The 18,930-nt window shown below is 35.1% G+C and overlaps 1 protein-coding gene across 1 annotated transcript in view; it reads left to right on the top strand.

Annotated features, from left to right (window-relative positions):
• LOC133659704 (mannosyl-oligosaccharide 1,2-alpha-mannosidase IA) overlaps nt 1-18,930 on the top strand; it is a 506,348-nt gene that overhangs the window by 185,372 nt on the left and 302,046 nt on the right. The window contains exon 2 of the mRNA XM_062062309.1: nt 15,825-15,921. Coding sequence (XP_061918293.1) covers nt 15,825-15,921 — 97 coding nt within the window. The remainder of the gene's footprint in view (nt 1-15,824; nt 15,922-18,930) is intronic.

Raw genomic sequence — 18,930 nt, 5'->3', positions numbered from 1 at the left:
CCCCATCTATTTCTGTTATCAATATTCTCACTATATATCAATACAGTCTGCAAGGGATACAGTCCGTAAGCACACATGATTGTGCGTGCTGCTGCTCCACTAATAGTACTAACCTTTAACAGTTCATTTTACTCATTTTCATTAATTACTAGTTTCTATGTAACTGTTTTTATATTGTTTTACTTTCTTTTTTATTCAAGAAAATGTTTTTGATTTAGTTATCTTATTTTATTATTTTTTTTTTAAAAGGACCTTATCTTCACCATACCTGGTTGTCCAAATTAGGCATAATAATGTGTTAATTCCACGACTGTATATATCGGTTGATATCGGTATCGGTTGATATCGGTATCGGTAATTAAAGAGTTGGACAATATCGGAATATCGGATATCGGCAAAAAGCCATTATCGGACATCCCTAGCCAATTTTACTGTAAAATCTATAGTGCATTACTTACCGAAAAAGGAAATATTATTATATATATTATTATATATAATAATATTATTAATATATAAATAATATTAACCGTAAAATTTACAGTAATTTTTACAATGTAATACTGTAGACGGAAAAACGCTACTACTATTATTTTTACGGCAAAATTCCAGCGACTGAGCTCCTTTTATTTTTTTTTTACTTTAAAATCTACAGTCATTGTTTTTACTGTGCATTACTGTAAATGGAAAAACTATACTATTTTTATTTTTACAGTAAAATTCTGGCACCTGAACTGCCATTTATTTTATTTTTTTTACCATAAAATCTACAGTCGTCGTTTTTACGACTTTTAGCGACTGAGCTGCCAAATTTTACTGTAAAATCTATAGTGCATTACTTACCGAAAAAGGAAATATTATTATATATATTATTATATATAATAATATTATTAATATATAAATAATATTAACCGTAAAATTTACAGTAATTTTTACAATGTATTACTGTAGACGGAAAAACGCTACTACTATTATTGTTACGGTAAAATTCCAGCGACTGAGCTCCTTTTATTTTTTTTTTTACTTTAAAATCTACAGTCATTGTTTTTACTGTGCATTACTGTAAATGGAACAACTATACTATTTTTATTTTTACAGTAAAATTCTGGCACCTGAACTGCCATGTATTTATTTTTTTTTACCATAAAATCTACAGTCGTCGTTTTTACGACTTTTAGCGACTGAGCTGCCAAATTTTACTGTAAAATCTATAGTGCATTACTTACCGAAAAAGGAAATGTTATTATATATATAATAATATTATTAATATATAAATAATATTAACCGTAAAATTTACAGTAATTTTTACAATGTATTACTGTAGACGGAAAAACGCTACTACTATTATTTTTACGTTAAAATTCCAGCGACTGACCTCCTTTTATTTTTTTTTTACTTTAAAATCTACAGTCATTGTTTTTACTGTGCATTACTGTAAATGGAAAAACTATGCTATTTGTATTTTTACAGTAAAATTCTGGCACCTGACCTGCCATTTGTTTATTTTTTTTTACCATAAAATCTACAGTCGTCGTTTTTACGACTTTTAGCGACTGAGCTGCCAAATTTTACTGTAAAATCTACAGTCGCTGTTTTACAGTGCATTACTGTAAATGGACAAACTATACCATTTTTATGTTTACAGTAAAAATCTGGCAACTAAACTGCCATTTTTTTTTTTTAAATGTTTTTACCACAAAATCTACAGTCGCCGTTTTTACGACTTTTAGCGACTGAGCTGCCAAATTTTACTGTAAAATCTACAGTCGCTGTTTTACAGTGCATTACTGTAAATGGACAAACTATACCATTTTTATGTTTACAGTAAAAATCTGGCAACTAAACTGCCATTTATTTTTTTCAAATGTTTTTACCACAAAATCTACAGTCGTCGTTTTTACGACTTTTAGCGACTGAGCTGCCAAATTTTACTGTAAAATCTACAGTCGCTGTTTTACAGTGCATTACTGTAAATGGACAAACTATACAATTTTTATGTTTTCAGTAAAAATCTGGCAACTGAACTGCCATTTCTTTTTTTTTAATGTTTTTACCACAAAATCTACAGTCGTCGTTTTTTCGACTTTTGGCGACTAAGCTGCCTAATTTTACTGTAAAATCTACAGTCGCTGTTTTACGGTGCATTACTGTAAATGGACAAACTATACAATTTTTATGTTTACAGTAAAAATCTGGCAACTGAACTGCCATTTATTTTTTTTAAATGTTTTTACCACAAAATCTACAGTCGTCGTTTTTACGACTTTTAGCGACTGAGCTGCCAAATTTTACTGTAAAATCTACAGTCGCTGTTTTACAGTGCATTACTGTAAATGGACAAACTATACAATTTTTATGTTTACAGTAAAAATCTGGCAACTGAACTGCCATTTCTTTTTTTTTTATGTTTTTACCACAAAATCTACAGTCGTCGTTTTTACGACTTTTGGCGACTAAGCTGCCTAATTTTACTGTAAAATCTACAGTCGCTGTTTTACGGTGCATTACTGTAAATGGACAAACTATACCATTTTTATGTTTACAGTAAAAATCTGGCAAATGAACTGCCATTTATTTTTTTTAAATGTTTTTACCACAAAATCTACAGTCGTCGTTTTTACGACTTTTAGCGACTGAGCTGCCAAATTTTACTGTAAAATCTACAGTCGTTGTTTTACAGTGCATTACTGTAAATGGACAAACTATACCATTTTTATGTTTACAGTAAAAATCTGGCAACTGAACTGCCATTTATTTTTTTTAAATGTTTTTACCACAAAATCTACAGTCGTCGTTTTTACGACTTTTAGCGACTGAGCTGCCTAATTTTACTGTAAAATCTACAGTCGCTGTTTTACAGTGCATTACTGTAAATGGACAAACTATACCATTTTTATGTTTACAGTAAAAATCTGGCAACTGAACTGCCATTTATTTTTTTTTAAATGTTTTTACCACAAAATCTACAGTCGTCGTTTTTACGACTTTTAGCGACTGAGCTGCCAAATTTTACTGTAAAATCTACAGTCGCTGTTTTACAGTGCATTACTGTAAATGGACAAACTATACCATTTTTATGTTTACAGTAAAAATCTGGCAACTGAACTGCCATTTATTTTTTTTAAATGTTTTTACCACAAAATCTACAGTCGTCGTTTTTACGACTTTTAGCGACTGAGCTGCCTAATTTTACTGTAAAATCTACAGTCGTTGTTTTACAGTGCATTACTGTAAATGGACAAACTATACCATTTTTATGTTTACAGTAAAAATCTGGCAACTGAACTGCCATTTATTTTTTTTAAATGTTTTTACCACAAAATCTACAGTCGTCGTTTTTACGACTTTTAGCGACTGAGCTGCCAAATTTTACTGTAAAATCTACAGTCGCTGTTTTACAGTGCATTACTTATAAATGGACAAACTATACCATTTTTATGTTTACAGTAAAAATCTGGCAACTGAACTGCCATTTATTTTTTTTAAATGTTTTTACCACAAAATCTACAGTCGTCGTTTTTACGACTTTTAGCGACTGAGCTGCCAAATTTTACTGTAAAATCTACAGTCGCTGTTTTACAGTGCATTACTCATAAATGGACAAACTATACAATTTTTATGTTTACAGTAAAAATCTGGCAACTGAACTGCCATTTATTTTTTTTAAATGTTTTTACCACAAAATCTACAGTCGTCGTTTTTACGACTTTTAGCGACTGAGCTGCCTAATTTTACTGTAAAATCTACAGTCGCTGTTTTACAGTGCATTACTGTAAATGGACAAACTATACCATTTTTATGTTTACAGTAAAAATCTGGCAACTGAACTGCCATTTATTTTTTAAAAATGTTTTTACCACAAAATCTACAGTCGTCGTTTTTACGACTTTTAGCGACTGAGCTGCCAAATTTTACTGTAAAATCTACAGTCGTTTTACAGTGCATTACTGCAAATGGAAAAACTATTAAAAAAAAAAAAAAAAAAATACTGTAAAATTCTAGCAACTGAGCTGCCAGTTTTTTATTACCCTTAAAATCTACGGTTGTGGTTTTACAACAAAATACTGTAAAAACAGTACCCTTTTTTTAACAGTAATTTAAAATCTACAGTTGTTGTTTTTACAGTGTATTACTGTAAATGGACAAACAATACCACTGTTAGCTTAGAATTTTAAGACAGTTATTTTTTATGTGTTTTTTACCATTAAAGTCTACGCTGGTTGTTTTTACAGTGATGCACAAACTATACAATTTTTATGTTTACAGTAAATGGCAACTGAACTGCCAGTTTTTGTTTGTTTGTTTTTTTACCATAAAACCTACAGTCATTGTTTTTAGAGTGCATTACTGTAAATGGAGAAACTATACCATTGCTATTTTAACTGTAACATTCTGTCAACTGAGGTGCCTTTGTGTTGTTTTTACTGTAAAAGCCACAGATTTTTAAGAATTTTTACAGTGACGCATCAATTTTGTGGCTTTTTCGTGGCGGGCGATGCCTCTGGTTCTGGGAACTCTGCAACACGGGAATTGCACGTACTTGTCGATAAGTCCCCGACAGACTGATTGCGGGCTGTTGCAGCAATTTAGTGGTATTTCTGTGTGGAAGAAGCTATCGTGTGTGGTTAGTCGATCAGAGACTTGGGGGTCCTGTTAAACCTGCTCCAAGGGCCTGCAAAAGTCTGACGAAAAGTGATGCAACGACGACGCTCCAGCCCGCCCGCCATCTTGCGATGGGCGGTCACCCTGACCCCAGCCAGGTCTGCGTGTTTGCGTGTGGCCTCGCCTTGATTCATTTTTAATCAGCGGCTCTGTGTGCGCTTATTGATCGGCTGCAGGCAAGCCAGCTGCCAATTAGTTTGACCGCAGAACCCTCACGCCATCATGTGTGTGGCTGTTGGCGTGGCAACCACTCATGAGCCTCGCCTGATTGGCTGCGGCACCAAACAAAGTATTGGCCTTTTTTTATCGTCAGTTATTTGCATTCTAAAAGTTTCCGTAAATAAAAGTTAAATAAGCGCAATTTTACCAGTTTTTGACTGACTTGCCCAACGTTTGAAAACAAACAAACTGATTAAAGCAGGGGTGGGCAATTCATTTTTACCGGGGGCCGCACTGGAGGGCCACACCGACAATATTTCAATTCAATTTTGCTCAGATAATTTTTGATTTTTGACAACACTTCCTGATGTATAATACAATGCAAAAATGTCAATTTCTGTCACTTTATCCTGCATCCTCTTTAAAAAGTCCAACATTTTTCCCCGTCAGATTTGGACAACCAATCTGTTGTCACACCTGCCAGCTTGTCCCATTTCAGTCCTAACATGTCCAAACACGCATTTACCTATGTGAACAAGTCATTACCTGTGGTTGTCTCTTTAATCGACTGCATGGCTGCCAGCTACTCCGTGATTTGAAAGTCTGCAGTTATCCCACGTAAGAAGATGAGCAGCTGGGCGGTGTCACGTACATCGCAGCTCTCATCCGAAGCCAGCGAAAAACAGTCAAAGTCGGCCGTTCTGTTCTTCAGCTGAAGCTCCAAATTTCCAGCGATGGTCTCAACCCGCCTCGTTACAGTGCGTCGGGAGAGTGACACGTTGTCAAATGCGCCCCTCTTCTCCGGGCATATCAGCGCAACAGAGTTCAATTAGCACTCCTTATTAAACTCTCCGTCAGAAAACGCCTTACTTTTTCTGGCGATTTTGTGAGGAATGACGAAACTTGTCCTGACAGCTGCATCTCTGGGGGTGTGACATTTGGCAAAAAGTCCTTGTTGGGTTTGCAGTTTTACCATCAACGCATCAGCCTCCCTTCCGCACGCTTCATCAGACAGATTCCGGTATTTTTCCTGGTGCTTCGTGGTGTAGTGGTGATTCAAATGATGTTCTTTAAACACAGCAACCTGTGTACCACAAATTAAGCACACGGCTTTACCTTTAATTTCTGTAAAGAAATACTTGGCAGTCCATGTCTTGTTGGAAACACGCCATTCCTCATCAACTTTTCTCTTTTTAGCGTCTCGGGTGTAAACCGTGCATCACTTGTCGCTGTGCACCTTCACTCACAGGTTACACACGGACATACGCCCATAAATAACACTTTTCAAAATAAAAGCAGCACAGTTGTATTGCACGCACGACATAGATGTTTTTTTAAATGTATTTTGTAATTTTATGATTGCCGCTGTTCACATTCACTCACAATCACACACGAGCATACGTCCACACGGAAGTAATACAAATAACGCTTTTCAAAACAAAAGCAGCACCGTTGTATTGCACACTCGACATAGATCCTTTTTTTTATTTTATTTTGTAATTAATGATTGGCCTCACGCGGGCCGGACAGGGACGCACAAAGGGCCGTAGAATGGCCAGGTCTGGATTAAAGGATACACAACAGCATGAACAATTCAGCCCCTCCAGGATTTCGCTGGTTCTTTTCTGACGTTGCCGCCTTTTTTCGAAAAGCTGCTGGAAAAGAAATTGCAATGTTTTGAGGCTTCTTATTTTCAGTAAGTTTGAATCAACTTGTCACTTTGTGAATTTGTTATCAATAGAGATCGGCCGATGAATGCGTTAAAATGTAATATCGTAAATTATCGGTATCGGTTTTTTTATTATCAGTATCGTTTTTTTTTTATTTTTTTTTATTTTTTTTATTAAAACCACATAAAAAACACAAGATACACTTACAATTAGTGCACCAACCCAAAAAACCTCCCTCCCCCATTTACACTCATTCACACAAAAGGGTTGTTTCTTTCTGTTATTAATATTCTGCTTCCTACATTATATATCAATATATATCAATACAGTCTGCAAGGGATACAGTCCGTAAGCACACATGATTGTGCGTGCTGCTGCTCCACTAATAGTACTAACCTTTAACAGTTAATTTTACAAATTTTCATTCATTACTAGTTTCTATGTAACTGTTTTTATATTGTTTTACTTTCTTTTTTATTCAAGAAAATGTTTTTAATTTATTTATCTTATTTTATTTTATAAACAAGTACCTTATCTTCACCATACCTGGTTGTCCAAATTAGGCATAATAATGTGTTAATTCCACGACTGTATATATCGGTTGATATCGGTATCGGTAATTAAAGAGTTGGACAATATCGGAATATCGGATATCGGCAAAAAGCCATTATCGGACATCCCTAGTTATCAATGTTAAAAAGTTAAAGTGCCAATTATTGTCACACACACACACACACGCGAGGTGTGGCGAAATTATTCTCTGCATTTGACCCATCACTCTTGATCACCCCCCTGGGAGGTGAGGGGAGCAGTGAGCAGCAGCGATTGGCCGTGCCCGCGAATCATTTTTGGTGATTTAACCCCCAATTCCAACTCTTGATGCTGAGTGCCAAGCAGGGAGGTAATGGCTCCCATTTTTATAGTCTTTGGTATGACTCGGCCGGGGTTTGAACTCGCAACCTACCCATCTCAGGGCGGACACTCTAACCACTAGGTAGTGGTTAGAGTGGTTTCACAGGGCCGTGAATCTCTGGGCCGCGCACAAAACTGAAACGATTCAAAAATAAATGCCATTGTAATTTAATGATACTGACACTAGTAAAAGGGTTAGCATATTAGAGCTAATGTTAACGACGCCAGCTTGATTACATTAGGATGGATGATTGCACAAATATGCAATAAAACATTCCTACAGACATACCATAGAGCAGTGGTCCCCAACCTTTTTGTAGCTGCGGACCGGTCAAAAAAATTTGTCCCATGGACCGGTGGGGAGCGGGGGCGGGGGGTAGGGAGGTGTATTTTTTTATTTATTTATTTATTTTTTTTACATAAATAAATACAATCATGTGTGCTTACGGACTGTATCCCTTCAGACTGTATTGATCTATATTGATATATAATGTATAGTGTTTTTTATGCTGATTTCATTTAAAAAAAATATATATATATATATTTTTATTTTTTATTTTTTTATTTCTTGTGCGGCCTGGTACCAATTGGTCCGCGGACCACCGCCATAGAACGGTTTGAGTAAGCATGAATTGTTTTAGTTGTATTGTAAAACTTACAAACGTCGAATGAAGAATCCTTTCGAGCACAAACGCTACGGACGGTTTTACTTTCAGATTAAGGCAAAACAGGAAGTGCATTTTCCACCCGCAGTGGGGCGAGCTGGTAAAAAAGCCGGCGCCGTAGCACAAATAATAACACACCTTTTCAGTCCCCTGCTTGGGTTTAATGAAAACTAATGAACACAAAACAGCAATTAACAGGAACAAACTAAAAAACAATTAGCTACATCGTTTTATAAGCCGGGGGCAGGGGGGTGTATTTTTTTTTTTTATTATTTTTTTTTTTTACATAAATAAATACAATCATGTGTGCTTACGGACTGTATCCCTGCAGACTGTATTGATCTATATTGATATATAATGTATATATTGTGTTTTTTATGCTGATTTCATAAAACAAAACAAAAAAAAATAAATATATATATATATATATATATTTTTTTTTAATTTCTTGTGCGGCTCGGTACCAATCAGTCCGCGGACCGGTACCGGTTGGGGACCACTGCCATAGAACGGTTTAAGTAAGCATGGATTGTTTTAGTTGTATTGTAAAACTTACAAACGTCGAATGAAGAATCCTTTCGAGCACAAACGCTTTGGACGGTTTTACTTTCAGTTTAAGGCAAAACAGGAAGTGCATTTTCCACCCGCAGTGGGGCGAGCTGGTAAAAAAGCCGGCGCCGTAGCACAAATAACAACACACCTTTTCAGTCCTCCGCTTGGGTTTAAAAAAAAAACTTTTTTTTAAAAAACTTTTTTTTTTTATAAACTTTTTTTTTTTTTTTTATACATAAATAAATACAATCATGTGTGCTTACGGACTGTATCCCTTCAGACTGTATTGATCTATATTGATATATAATGTATAGTGTTTTTTATGCTGATTTCATTTTTTAAAAAAAATAAGAAAAAAATATTTCTTGTGCGGCCTGGTACCAATCGGTCCATATATTATAAATATTATAAATATTAGTAAATATAATATATATAAAAAATAAATATTATAAATATTAAAAAAAAAAAAAATGAAATCAGCATAAAAAACACTATACATTATATATCAATGTAGATCAATTTAACTAATGAACACAAAACAGCAATTAACAGGAACAAACTAAAAAAAAATTAGCCTCATCAGTTCAAAAAGTAGGGAAAAAAAATAGCAGTTGAATTAGTCGACTATTTAAATAATTAGTCTAAAGATTAGTCGTTAGCGGCAGCTTCTGTTTGCTACCGAAAAAGGTGATTACGGATACAGCTCTATTGATCATACTCTGTACCTAATTAATGAATCCAAGGCGACACTAATAATGATGAAAGCCGACAGGTTCAACTTGATGACAGTGCACTTTTATACGACCTTGAAAGAAAAAATATATATTTCTCAGTCGCTGATACTTTTTTTTTTTTTTTTTTTTTCTCCCTTCTTATCACTTTTGTTCTTTTGTGCTTCCAAAGCCGCCGGAAGGCTGAGACGGGCTCTGAATACAAAAAAGATGGTTTCAAATAAACAAAAAAAAAAAAAAGCTGACGTTCTTGTGTTCTTTGATGGGGTGAAGCAGAACATGGTCGTCACACCTTTTCTTGTGCTCGGCAGGTTGTCATGCTAATGAGGCGGCGACGTTCTTATTGCCTTGGTTTTCGTTTCCAAGCGGGATTATTTTTTGAGCCTTTATACAAAACCCAAAAGCAGTGAAGTTGTCACGTTGTGTGAATGGTAAATAGAAAGAAAATACAACAAATCCTTTTCAACTTATATTCAATTGAATAGACTGCAAAGACAAGATATTTAACGTTCAAAACTGGTTAAAAACTTTATTTTTTGCAAATATTAGCTCATTTGGAATTTGATGCCTGCGACCTGTTTCAAAAAAGCTGGCACAAGTGGCAAAAAAGAGTGAGAAAGTTGAGGAATGCTCGTCAAAGACTTATTTGGAACATCCCACAGGTGAACGGGCTAATTGGGAACAGGTGGGTGCCATGATTGGGTATAAAAGCAGCTTCCATGAAATGCTCAGTCGTTCACAAACAAGGACGGGGGCGAGGGTCACCACTTTGTCGACAAATGCCTGAGCAAATTGTTTAAGAACAACATTTCTCAACCAGCTATTAGCAAGGAATTTAGGGATTTCACCATCTACGCTCCGTAATATCATCAAAAGGTTCGGAGAATCTGGCGAAATCACTGCACGTAAGCCGTGATATTACACACCTTGGATCCCTCAGGCGGTACTGCATCAACAAGCGACATTAGTGTGTAAAGGATATCACCACACGGGCTCAGGAACACTTCAGAAAACTGTCAGTAACTACAGTTGGTCGCTACATCTGTAAGTGCACGTTAAAACTCTACTATGCCATTTATCAACAACACCCATTGGCTCGTTTGGAATTTGATGCCTGCGACATGTTTCAAAAAAGCCGGCACAAGTGGCAAAAAAGACTGACAAAGTTGAGAAATGCCCATCAAAGACTTATTTGGAACATCCCACGGGTGAACAGGCTAATTATAATTGGGTATATAAAGAAGCTTCCTTGTGCACAAACAAGGACGGGGGCGAGGGTCACCACTTTGTCGACAAATGCCTGAGCAAATTGTTTAAGAACAACATTTCTCAACCAGCTATTAGCAAGGAATTTAGGGATTTCACCATCTACGCTCCGTAATATCATCAAAAGGTTCAGAGGATCTGGAGAAATCACTGCACGTAACATTGAATGCCCGTGACCTCGGATCCCTCGGGCGGTACTGCATCAAAAAGCGTGTGTGTGTAAAGGATATCACCGCACGGGCTCAGGAACACTTCAGAAAACCACTGTCAGTAACTACAGTCGGTCGCTACATCTGTAAGTGCACGTTAAAACGTACTATGCAAAGCCACAGCCATTTATCAACAACACCCATTGGCTCATTTGGAGTTTGATGCCTGCGACACGTTTCAAAAAAGCTGGTACAAGTGGCACAAAAGACTGAGAAAGTTGAGAAATGCCCATCAAAGACTTATTTGGAACATCCCACGGGTGAACAGGCTAATTATAATTGGGTATATAAAGAAGCTTCCTTGTGCACAAACAAGGACGGGGGCGAGGGTCACCACTTTGTCAACAAATGCCTGAGCAAATTGTTTAAGAACAACATTTCTCAACCAGCTATTAGCAAGGAATTTAGGGATTTCACCATCTACGCTCCGTAATATCATCAAAAGGTTCGGATAATCTGGAGAAATCACTGCACGTAAGCCGTGATATTACACACCTTGGATCCCTCAGGCGCTACTGCATCAAAAAGCGACTTTAGTGTGTAAAGGATATCACCACACGGGCTCAGGAACACTTCAGAAAACCCCTGTCAGTAACTACAGTTTGTCGCTACATCTGTAAGTGCACGTTAAAACTCTAGTATGCAAAGCCACAGCCATTTATCAACAACACCCATAGGCTCATTTGGAATTTGATGCCTGCGACATGTTTCAAAAAAGCTGGCACAAAAGACTGAGAAAGTTGAGAAATGCCCATCAAAGACTTATTTGGAACATCCCACGGGTGAACAGGCTAATTATAAGGCTAATTATAATTGGGTATAAAAGCAGCTTCGTTGTGCACAAACAAGGACGGGGCGAGGGTCACCACTTTGTCGACAAATGCCTGAGCAAATTGTTGAAGAACAACATTTCTCAACCAGCTATTAGCAAGGAATTTAGGGATTTCACCATCTAAGCTCCGTAATATCATCAAAAGGTTCAGAGGATCTGGAGAAATCACTGCACGTAACATTGAATGCCCGTGACCTTGGATCCCTCGGACAGTACTGCATCAAAACGCGCGTGTGTGTGTAAAGGATATCACCGCATGGGCTCAGGAACACTTCAGAAAACCACTGTCAGTAACTACAGTCGGTCGCTACATCTGTAAGTGCACGTTAAAACTCTACTATGCAAAGCCAAAGCCAACTAGTGGTTAGAGTGTCCGCCCGGAGATGGGTAGGCCGAGTCATACCAAAGACTATAAAAATGGGAGCCATTACCTCCCTGCTTGGCACTCAGCATCAAAGGTTGGAATTGGGGGTTAAATCACCAAAAATGATTCCCGGGCGCGGCCACCGCTGCTGCTCACTGCTCCCCTCACCTCCCAGGGGGTGATCAAGGGTGATGGGTCAAATGCAGAGAATAATTTCGCCACACCTAGTGTGTGTGTGACTATCATTGGTACTTTAACTTTAACTTTTTTAATTTATCAACAACACCCAGAAACGCTTCTGAATCGGAGCAAATAATTGTATTCTGTTTTTATTTAGGAAGTACACAAAGTGCCAACTTCACCGCTTTTGGGTTTTGTAGGAAGGTAGGTCATGGGCCAAGAACCAACATACAAACCCCGTTTCCATATGAGTTGGGAAATGGTGTTAGATGTAAATATAAACGGAATACAATGATTTGCAAATCATTTTCAAGCCATATTCAGTTGAATATGCTACAAAGACAACATATTTCATGTTCAAACTCATAAACTTTTGTGCAAATAATAATTAAATTTGAATTTCATGGCTGCAACACGTGCCAAAGTAGTTGGGAAAGGGCATGTTCACCACTGTGTTACATGGCCTTTCCTTTTAACAACACTCAGTAAAGGTTTGGGAACTGAGGAGACACATTTTGGAAGTGGAATTCTTTCCCATTCTTGCTTGATGTACAGCTTAAGTTGTTCAACAGTCCGGGGGTCTCCCTTCTGCTATTTTAGGTGCCACACATTTTCAATGTCTGGACTACAGGCAGGCCAGTCTAGTACCCGCACTCTTTTACTATGAAGCCACGTTGATGTAACACGTGGCTTGGCATTGTCTTGCTGAAATAAGCAGGGGCGTCCATGGTAACGTTGCTTGATATGTTGCTCCAAAAGCTGTATGTACCTTTCAGCATTAATGGTGCCTTCACAGATGTGTAAGTTACCCATGTCTTGGCCACTAATACACCCCCATACCATCACACATGCTGCCTTTTACACTTTGCGCCTAGAACAATCCGGATGGTTCTTTTCCTCTCGACGTCCACAGTTTCCAAAAAACAATTTGAAATGTGGACTCGTCAGACCACAGAACACTTTTCCACTTTGCATCAGTCCATCTTGGATGAGCTCGGGCCCAGCGAAGCCGACGGCGTTTCTGGGTGTTGTTGATAAAACGGTTTTCGCCTTGCATAGGAGAGTTTTAACTTGCACTTACAGATGTAGCGACCAACTGTAGTTACTGACAGTGGGTTTCTGAAGTGTTCCTGAGCCCATGTGGTGATATCCTTTACACACTGATGTGGCTTGTTGATGCAGTACGGCCTGAGGGATGGAAGGTCACGGGCTTAGCTGCTTACGTGCAGTGATTTCTCCAGATTCTCTGCACCCTTTGATGATATTACGGAGCGTAGATGGTGAAATCCCTAAATTCCTTACAATAGCTGCTTGAGAAAAGGGTTTTCTTAAACTGTTCAACAATTTGCTCAGGCATTTGTTGACAAAGTGGTGACCCTCGCCCCATCCTTGTTTGGGAATGACTGAGCATTTCATGGAATCTACTTTTATACCCAATCATGGCACCCACCTGTTCCCAATTTGCCTGCACACCTGTGGGATGTTCCAAATAAGTGTTTGATGAGCATTCCTCAACTTTATCAGTATTTATTGCCACCTTTCCCAACTTCTTTGTCACGTGTTGCTGCCATCAAATTCTAAAGTTAATGATTATTTGCACAAAAAAAAATGTTTATGAGTTTGAACATGAAATATGTTGTCTTTGTAGCATATTCAACTGAATATGGCTTGAAAAGGATTTGCAAATCATTGTATTCCATTTATATTTACATCGAACACCATTTCCCAACTCATACGGAAACGGGGTTTGTAAATTGTTGTTTTGTCTCTGCAGCTCGGCAAATTCCAGCTCCATGTTGATAGTCGCGGTGCGTCATTATTCATGCATTCATTTACCAATGAGTGATTGGCAGCCCGTCCCCCGGCTGGGCGTAGTTTTTCTGGCCTTTCAGAAAGTCGACAGTGATCTCACACACTGAATATACAGCGTTTGGCAACTTTCTCGCTCCACCTGGCGACTTTCCAACTCCTTAGCGGTTTTCTCTTTGTCTTAAAACAACTGGCGTCCAGACTGGAAGTCAATCAGTCAATATTCTTTATTTAAAAAACCCTAATTGACATTAACATCTCTTTTTCAAGAGTACACTGCAAAAAGTGAAATCTAAGTAAGATGAAATATGTCAAATAAGGGTGATATTTGCTTATTTTCTGTCTGATAAGATCATTCTTCTCACTAAGCAGATTTGATGTTAGAGTGTTTTACTTGTTTTAAGTGTTTTGCTCCTGAATGATCTCAGTAAGATATCACAGGATGTTTAGATGTGACAAAACACGGTGAACATCATGACCAATTGACTGAGACCTTCCAGGCAAAGATGCATCACTCCATTGGCGGTGATTGGTGTACATGAAAGTCGGCTTTTGAAGACCATGCAATGAATTTAAAAGTAATTTAAAAAGTCATCTCAAGTTTAGAAATGTCAGTCCTGCCTGGTTTTAGCAATGTGTGATTTCCTGATCAATAACCTTGTCATTAGTACCTGGGTTTAACACACATTTATTTATTTGTGGCGGCCCGCCACAAAAGAATTACGTGTGCCACAAATAAAATAATAAAAAAAAAAAAAAAAAAAAAAATTAAATTTAAAAAAAAAAAAAAAAAATTTTTTTTTTTTTTTAATTTTAAATATATATATATATTTTTAAATTATTTTATTTGTGGCGGCCCGCCACGAAAGAATTACGTGCGCCACAAATAAAATAATTTAAAAACAAATAATAATAATTTTAAAAAAAATAAAAAAAATAAAATTTTTTTTTTTTTTTTTGTTTTTTTTGTCCTCTCCAGCTTCTCAGGCAAATCATATAGTTGATGCCCATATCGGCTGTTCAGATTTACTTTACAAAAGAGAAGTGTAGGATACTTCTTATTTAGGTAGGATACTGTAGGATACTGCCTTATTTGTATTTGACTTTATTACATGTATTTGTATTAGAAACACAACATGTGTATATAACAAAGGGTGCAAAGTCTGCAGGCAGTAGGAAACACATGGTTAAGTGTAGGGAGTAAAACTGATGGCAGTCTAAAGTTCAAGATTTTTGGAGCTCTTTGTTCAGTGGATCAGATGTTTGATGAAGCTCTGTGTCTATCTACCACCACTACTGTGTTCTGTTTATTTGTTACTGACTGTGGCAGGACACCTCTGCCTCTGTTTCGCTTTATGTTGCTGGTAAATAATATGGTTGTAGTAGTAGGCTAAAGTTGAATTATTTAGTATGCACTAATTAAAGGGGCAGAGCTTTAAGAGACATTTTAGCTTTTATATTTTATAAGATATATTTTTTGTAAGAACCACAATTAATAAATATATTTCAGTGAATAACTTATTGTTCAAATCTGTATATAAATATGTACATAAAGTGTTGTAATTATATTGTAAAATGGATGGGTGGACGTTTAAAACTAAACTGTTATTATTAATTAGTAAGTATACATTTGTTGAGCCTTTTTAGAGAAAATCAAATCATTGTACTAAATTATGCAAATTATTCGATGATGTCATGGTGACCACGCCCATAGCCACGCCCCCACCGCCACAGGTATCTTGGCAGTTTATGGGAAACACTGAGTACACATTTAACCACCTTTGCCATCAACCCACCGACTGTGTCTCTGCCGCAGATGATGAAGTTTGCCTGGGACAACTACAAGCTGTACGCCTGGGGCAAGAACGAGCTGCGACCTTTGACCAAGAACGGCCATGTTGGCAACATGTTTGGTGAGTGTTTCTTTCTTTGTTGTTGTTGTCGAATGCTAGTTTAAACACGCCAGAAGTCGGTAGGAATGAAAATAATCTTGTCTGTTTTGCAACGTGGCTCTAAAAGTGATGGGAGGTTTATGATGAGGCTTCAAAGAAAAGATAAGATAAGGAACAGTATTGAGACTTGCACGGATTTCCTACAAAAAAAAAAATGGTGTACTCTCAAATCCAGAAAAGGTCATACGATATATTCATCCGTGCACATTTCTTCCGTCCATGTGGAAGTGGCCGGAGCCCACATTTAAACACACCATATTTAAATATATATATATATATATATATATATATATATATATATATATATATATATATATATATATATATATATATATATATATATATATATATATATATATATATATATATATATATATATATATATATATATATGTATGTGTGGGAAAAAATCACAAGACTATTTCATCTCTACAGGCCTGTTTCATGAGGGGTTTCCTCAATCCTCAGGAGATTTTTTTTGCATATATATATATATATATATATATATATATATATATATATATATATATATATATATATATATATACATATATATATATATATATATATATATATACATATATATATATATATATATATATATATATATATATATATATATATATATATATGTATATATACATATATATATATATATATACATATATATATATATATATATATATACATATATATATATATATATATATATATATATATATATATATATATATATATATATATATATATATATATATATATATATAAAAAAGATATATAAAACAATATCGGAATATCGGATATCGGCAAAAAAGCCGTTATCGGACATCTCTAATATATACATATATACATTTATATATATATATATATATATATATATATATATATATATATATATATATATATATATATATATATATATATATATATATATATATATATATACACACACATATATATATATATATATATATATATATATATATATATATATATATATATATATATATATATATATATATAAAAATGGTGTACTCTCAAATCCAGAAAAGGTCATACGATATATTCATCCGTGCACATTTCTTCCGTCCATGTGGAAGTGGCCGGAGCCCACATTTAAACACACCATATTTATATATATATATATATATATATATATATATATATATATATATATATATATATATATATATATATATATATATATATATATATATATATATATATATATATATATATATATATATATGTATGTGTGGGAAAAAATCACAAGACTATTTCATCTCTACAGGCCTGTTTCATGAGGGGTTTCCTCAATCCTCAGGAGATTTTTTTTGCATATATATATATATATATATATATATATATATATATATATATATATATATATATATATATATATATATATATATATACATATATATATATATATATATATATATATATATATATATATATATATATATATATGTATATATACATATATATATATATATATACATATATATATATATATATATACATATATATATATATATATATATATATATATATATATATATATATATATATATATATATATATATATATAAAAAAGATATATAAAACAATATCGGAATATCGGATATCGGCAAAAAAGCCGTTATCGGACATCTCTAATATATACATATATACTTTTATATATATATATATATATATATATATATATATATATATATATATATATATATATATATATATATATATATATATATATATATATATATATATACACACACATATATATATACAATTAGGCATAATAATGTGTTAATTCCACAACTGTATATATCGGTATCGGTTGATATCGGAATCAGTAATTAAGAGTTGGACAATATATGAATATCGGATATCGGCAAAAAAAAGCCATTATCGGACATCTCTAATAATAATATGACTCCTTTAATGCGCCTTATAATCCGGTGCGTCTTATATATGAAAATAGGCCTGAATAGACCCGCTCGTCCGGAAAATACGGTGCATAGCTTGAATAGTAACACTGTGTTTTAATATTTAATTAAGTGGTTTGTGTAGCACACTTTGAGAGTCACTGAAATAGGAAAAAAGCAGACGTTAAAAAAAACAGGTAATTGTGTGTTTACTTCATATTTCCATTCCACATGAACACACTTGTCATAAAACATGAAATATAGTTGTAGGCTAAATTGGATTATCTAGCATTTGTCTTTGATGGAATGGATTCGTCCTTGCACTAGACTTGAATAAATGATATCACCATTTATGGATCAAATCCTGCCTTCAGGTTTGAATCAAATAGAATATGTCTTGGCAAAAAAAAAAAGAATGATTGACAAGGTTTTTTGACGATGTAATATTCACGCGATATACTTTTCCTGAGCACAGCTTGATTAGCATCAGGAAGCTAAAGATGATATATCACCTTAATGGATGTTATCTTATCTTAATGGATGTTATCTTATCTTAATGGATGTTATCTTATCTTAATGGATGTTATCACTTCATGCTGGCAGAGCAGAAAAGTGAATCATTCCATGGAAGGTAACGCACTTTCCTGCCTGTCAATCATCTGGAATGTTCCTGCAGCCCCCATGGACATCGAGTGGATCTAACATATTAGTGAGAGTCCGGTCCATAGTGGATCTAACATAATAGTGTGAGAGTCCAGTCCATAGTGGATCTAACATAATAGTGTGAGAGTCCAGTCCATAGTGGATCTAACATAATAGTGTGAGAGTCCGGTCCATAGTGGATCTAACATAATAGTGTGAGAGTCCAGTCCATAGTGGATCTAACATAATAGTGTGAGAGTCCAGTCCATAGTGGATCTAACATAATAGTGTGAGAGTCCAGTCCATAGTGGATCTAACATGATAGTGTGAGAGTCCAGTCCATAGTGGATCTAACATAATAGTGAGAGTCCAGTCCATAGTGGATCTAGCATAATAGTGT

Source organism: Entelurus aequoreus, linkage group LG11, assembly GCF_033978785.1.
Source record: "Entelurus aequoreus isolate RoL-2023_Sb linkage group LG11, RoL_Eaeq_v1.1, whole genome shotgun sequence".
In the NCBI taxonomy this organism is placed as follows: domain Eukaryota; kingdom Metazoa; phylum Chordata; class Actinopteri; order Syngnathiformes; family Syngnathidae; genus Entelurus; species Entelurus aequoreus.
The sequence above is the reverse complement of the archived record's forward strand: the minus strand, read 5'-3'. Positions and strand labels throughout refer to the sequence as shown.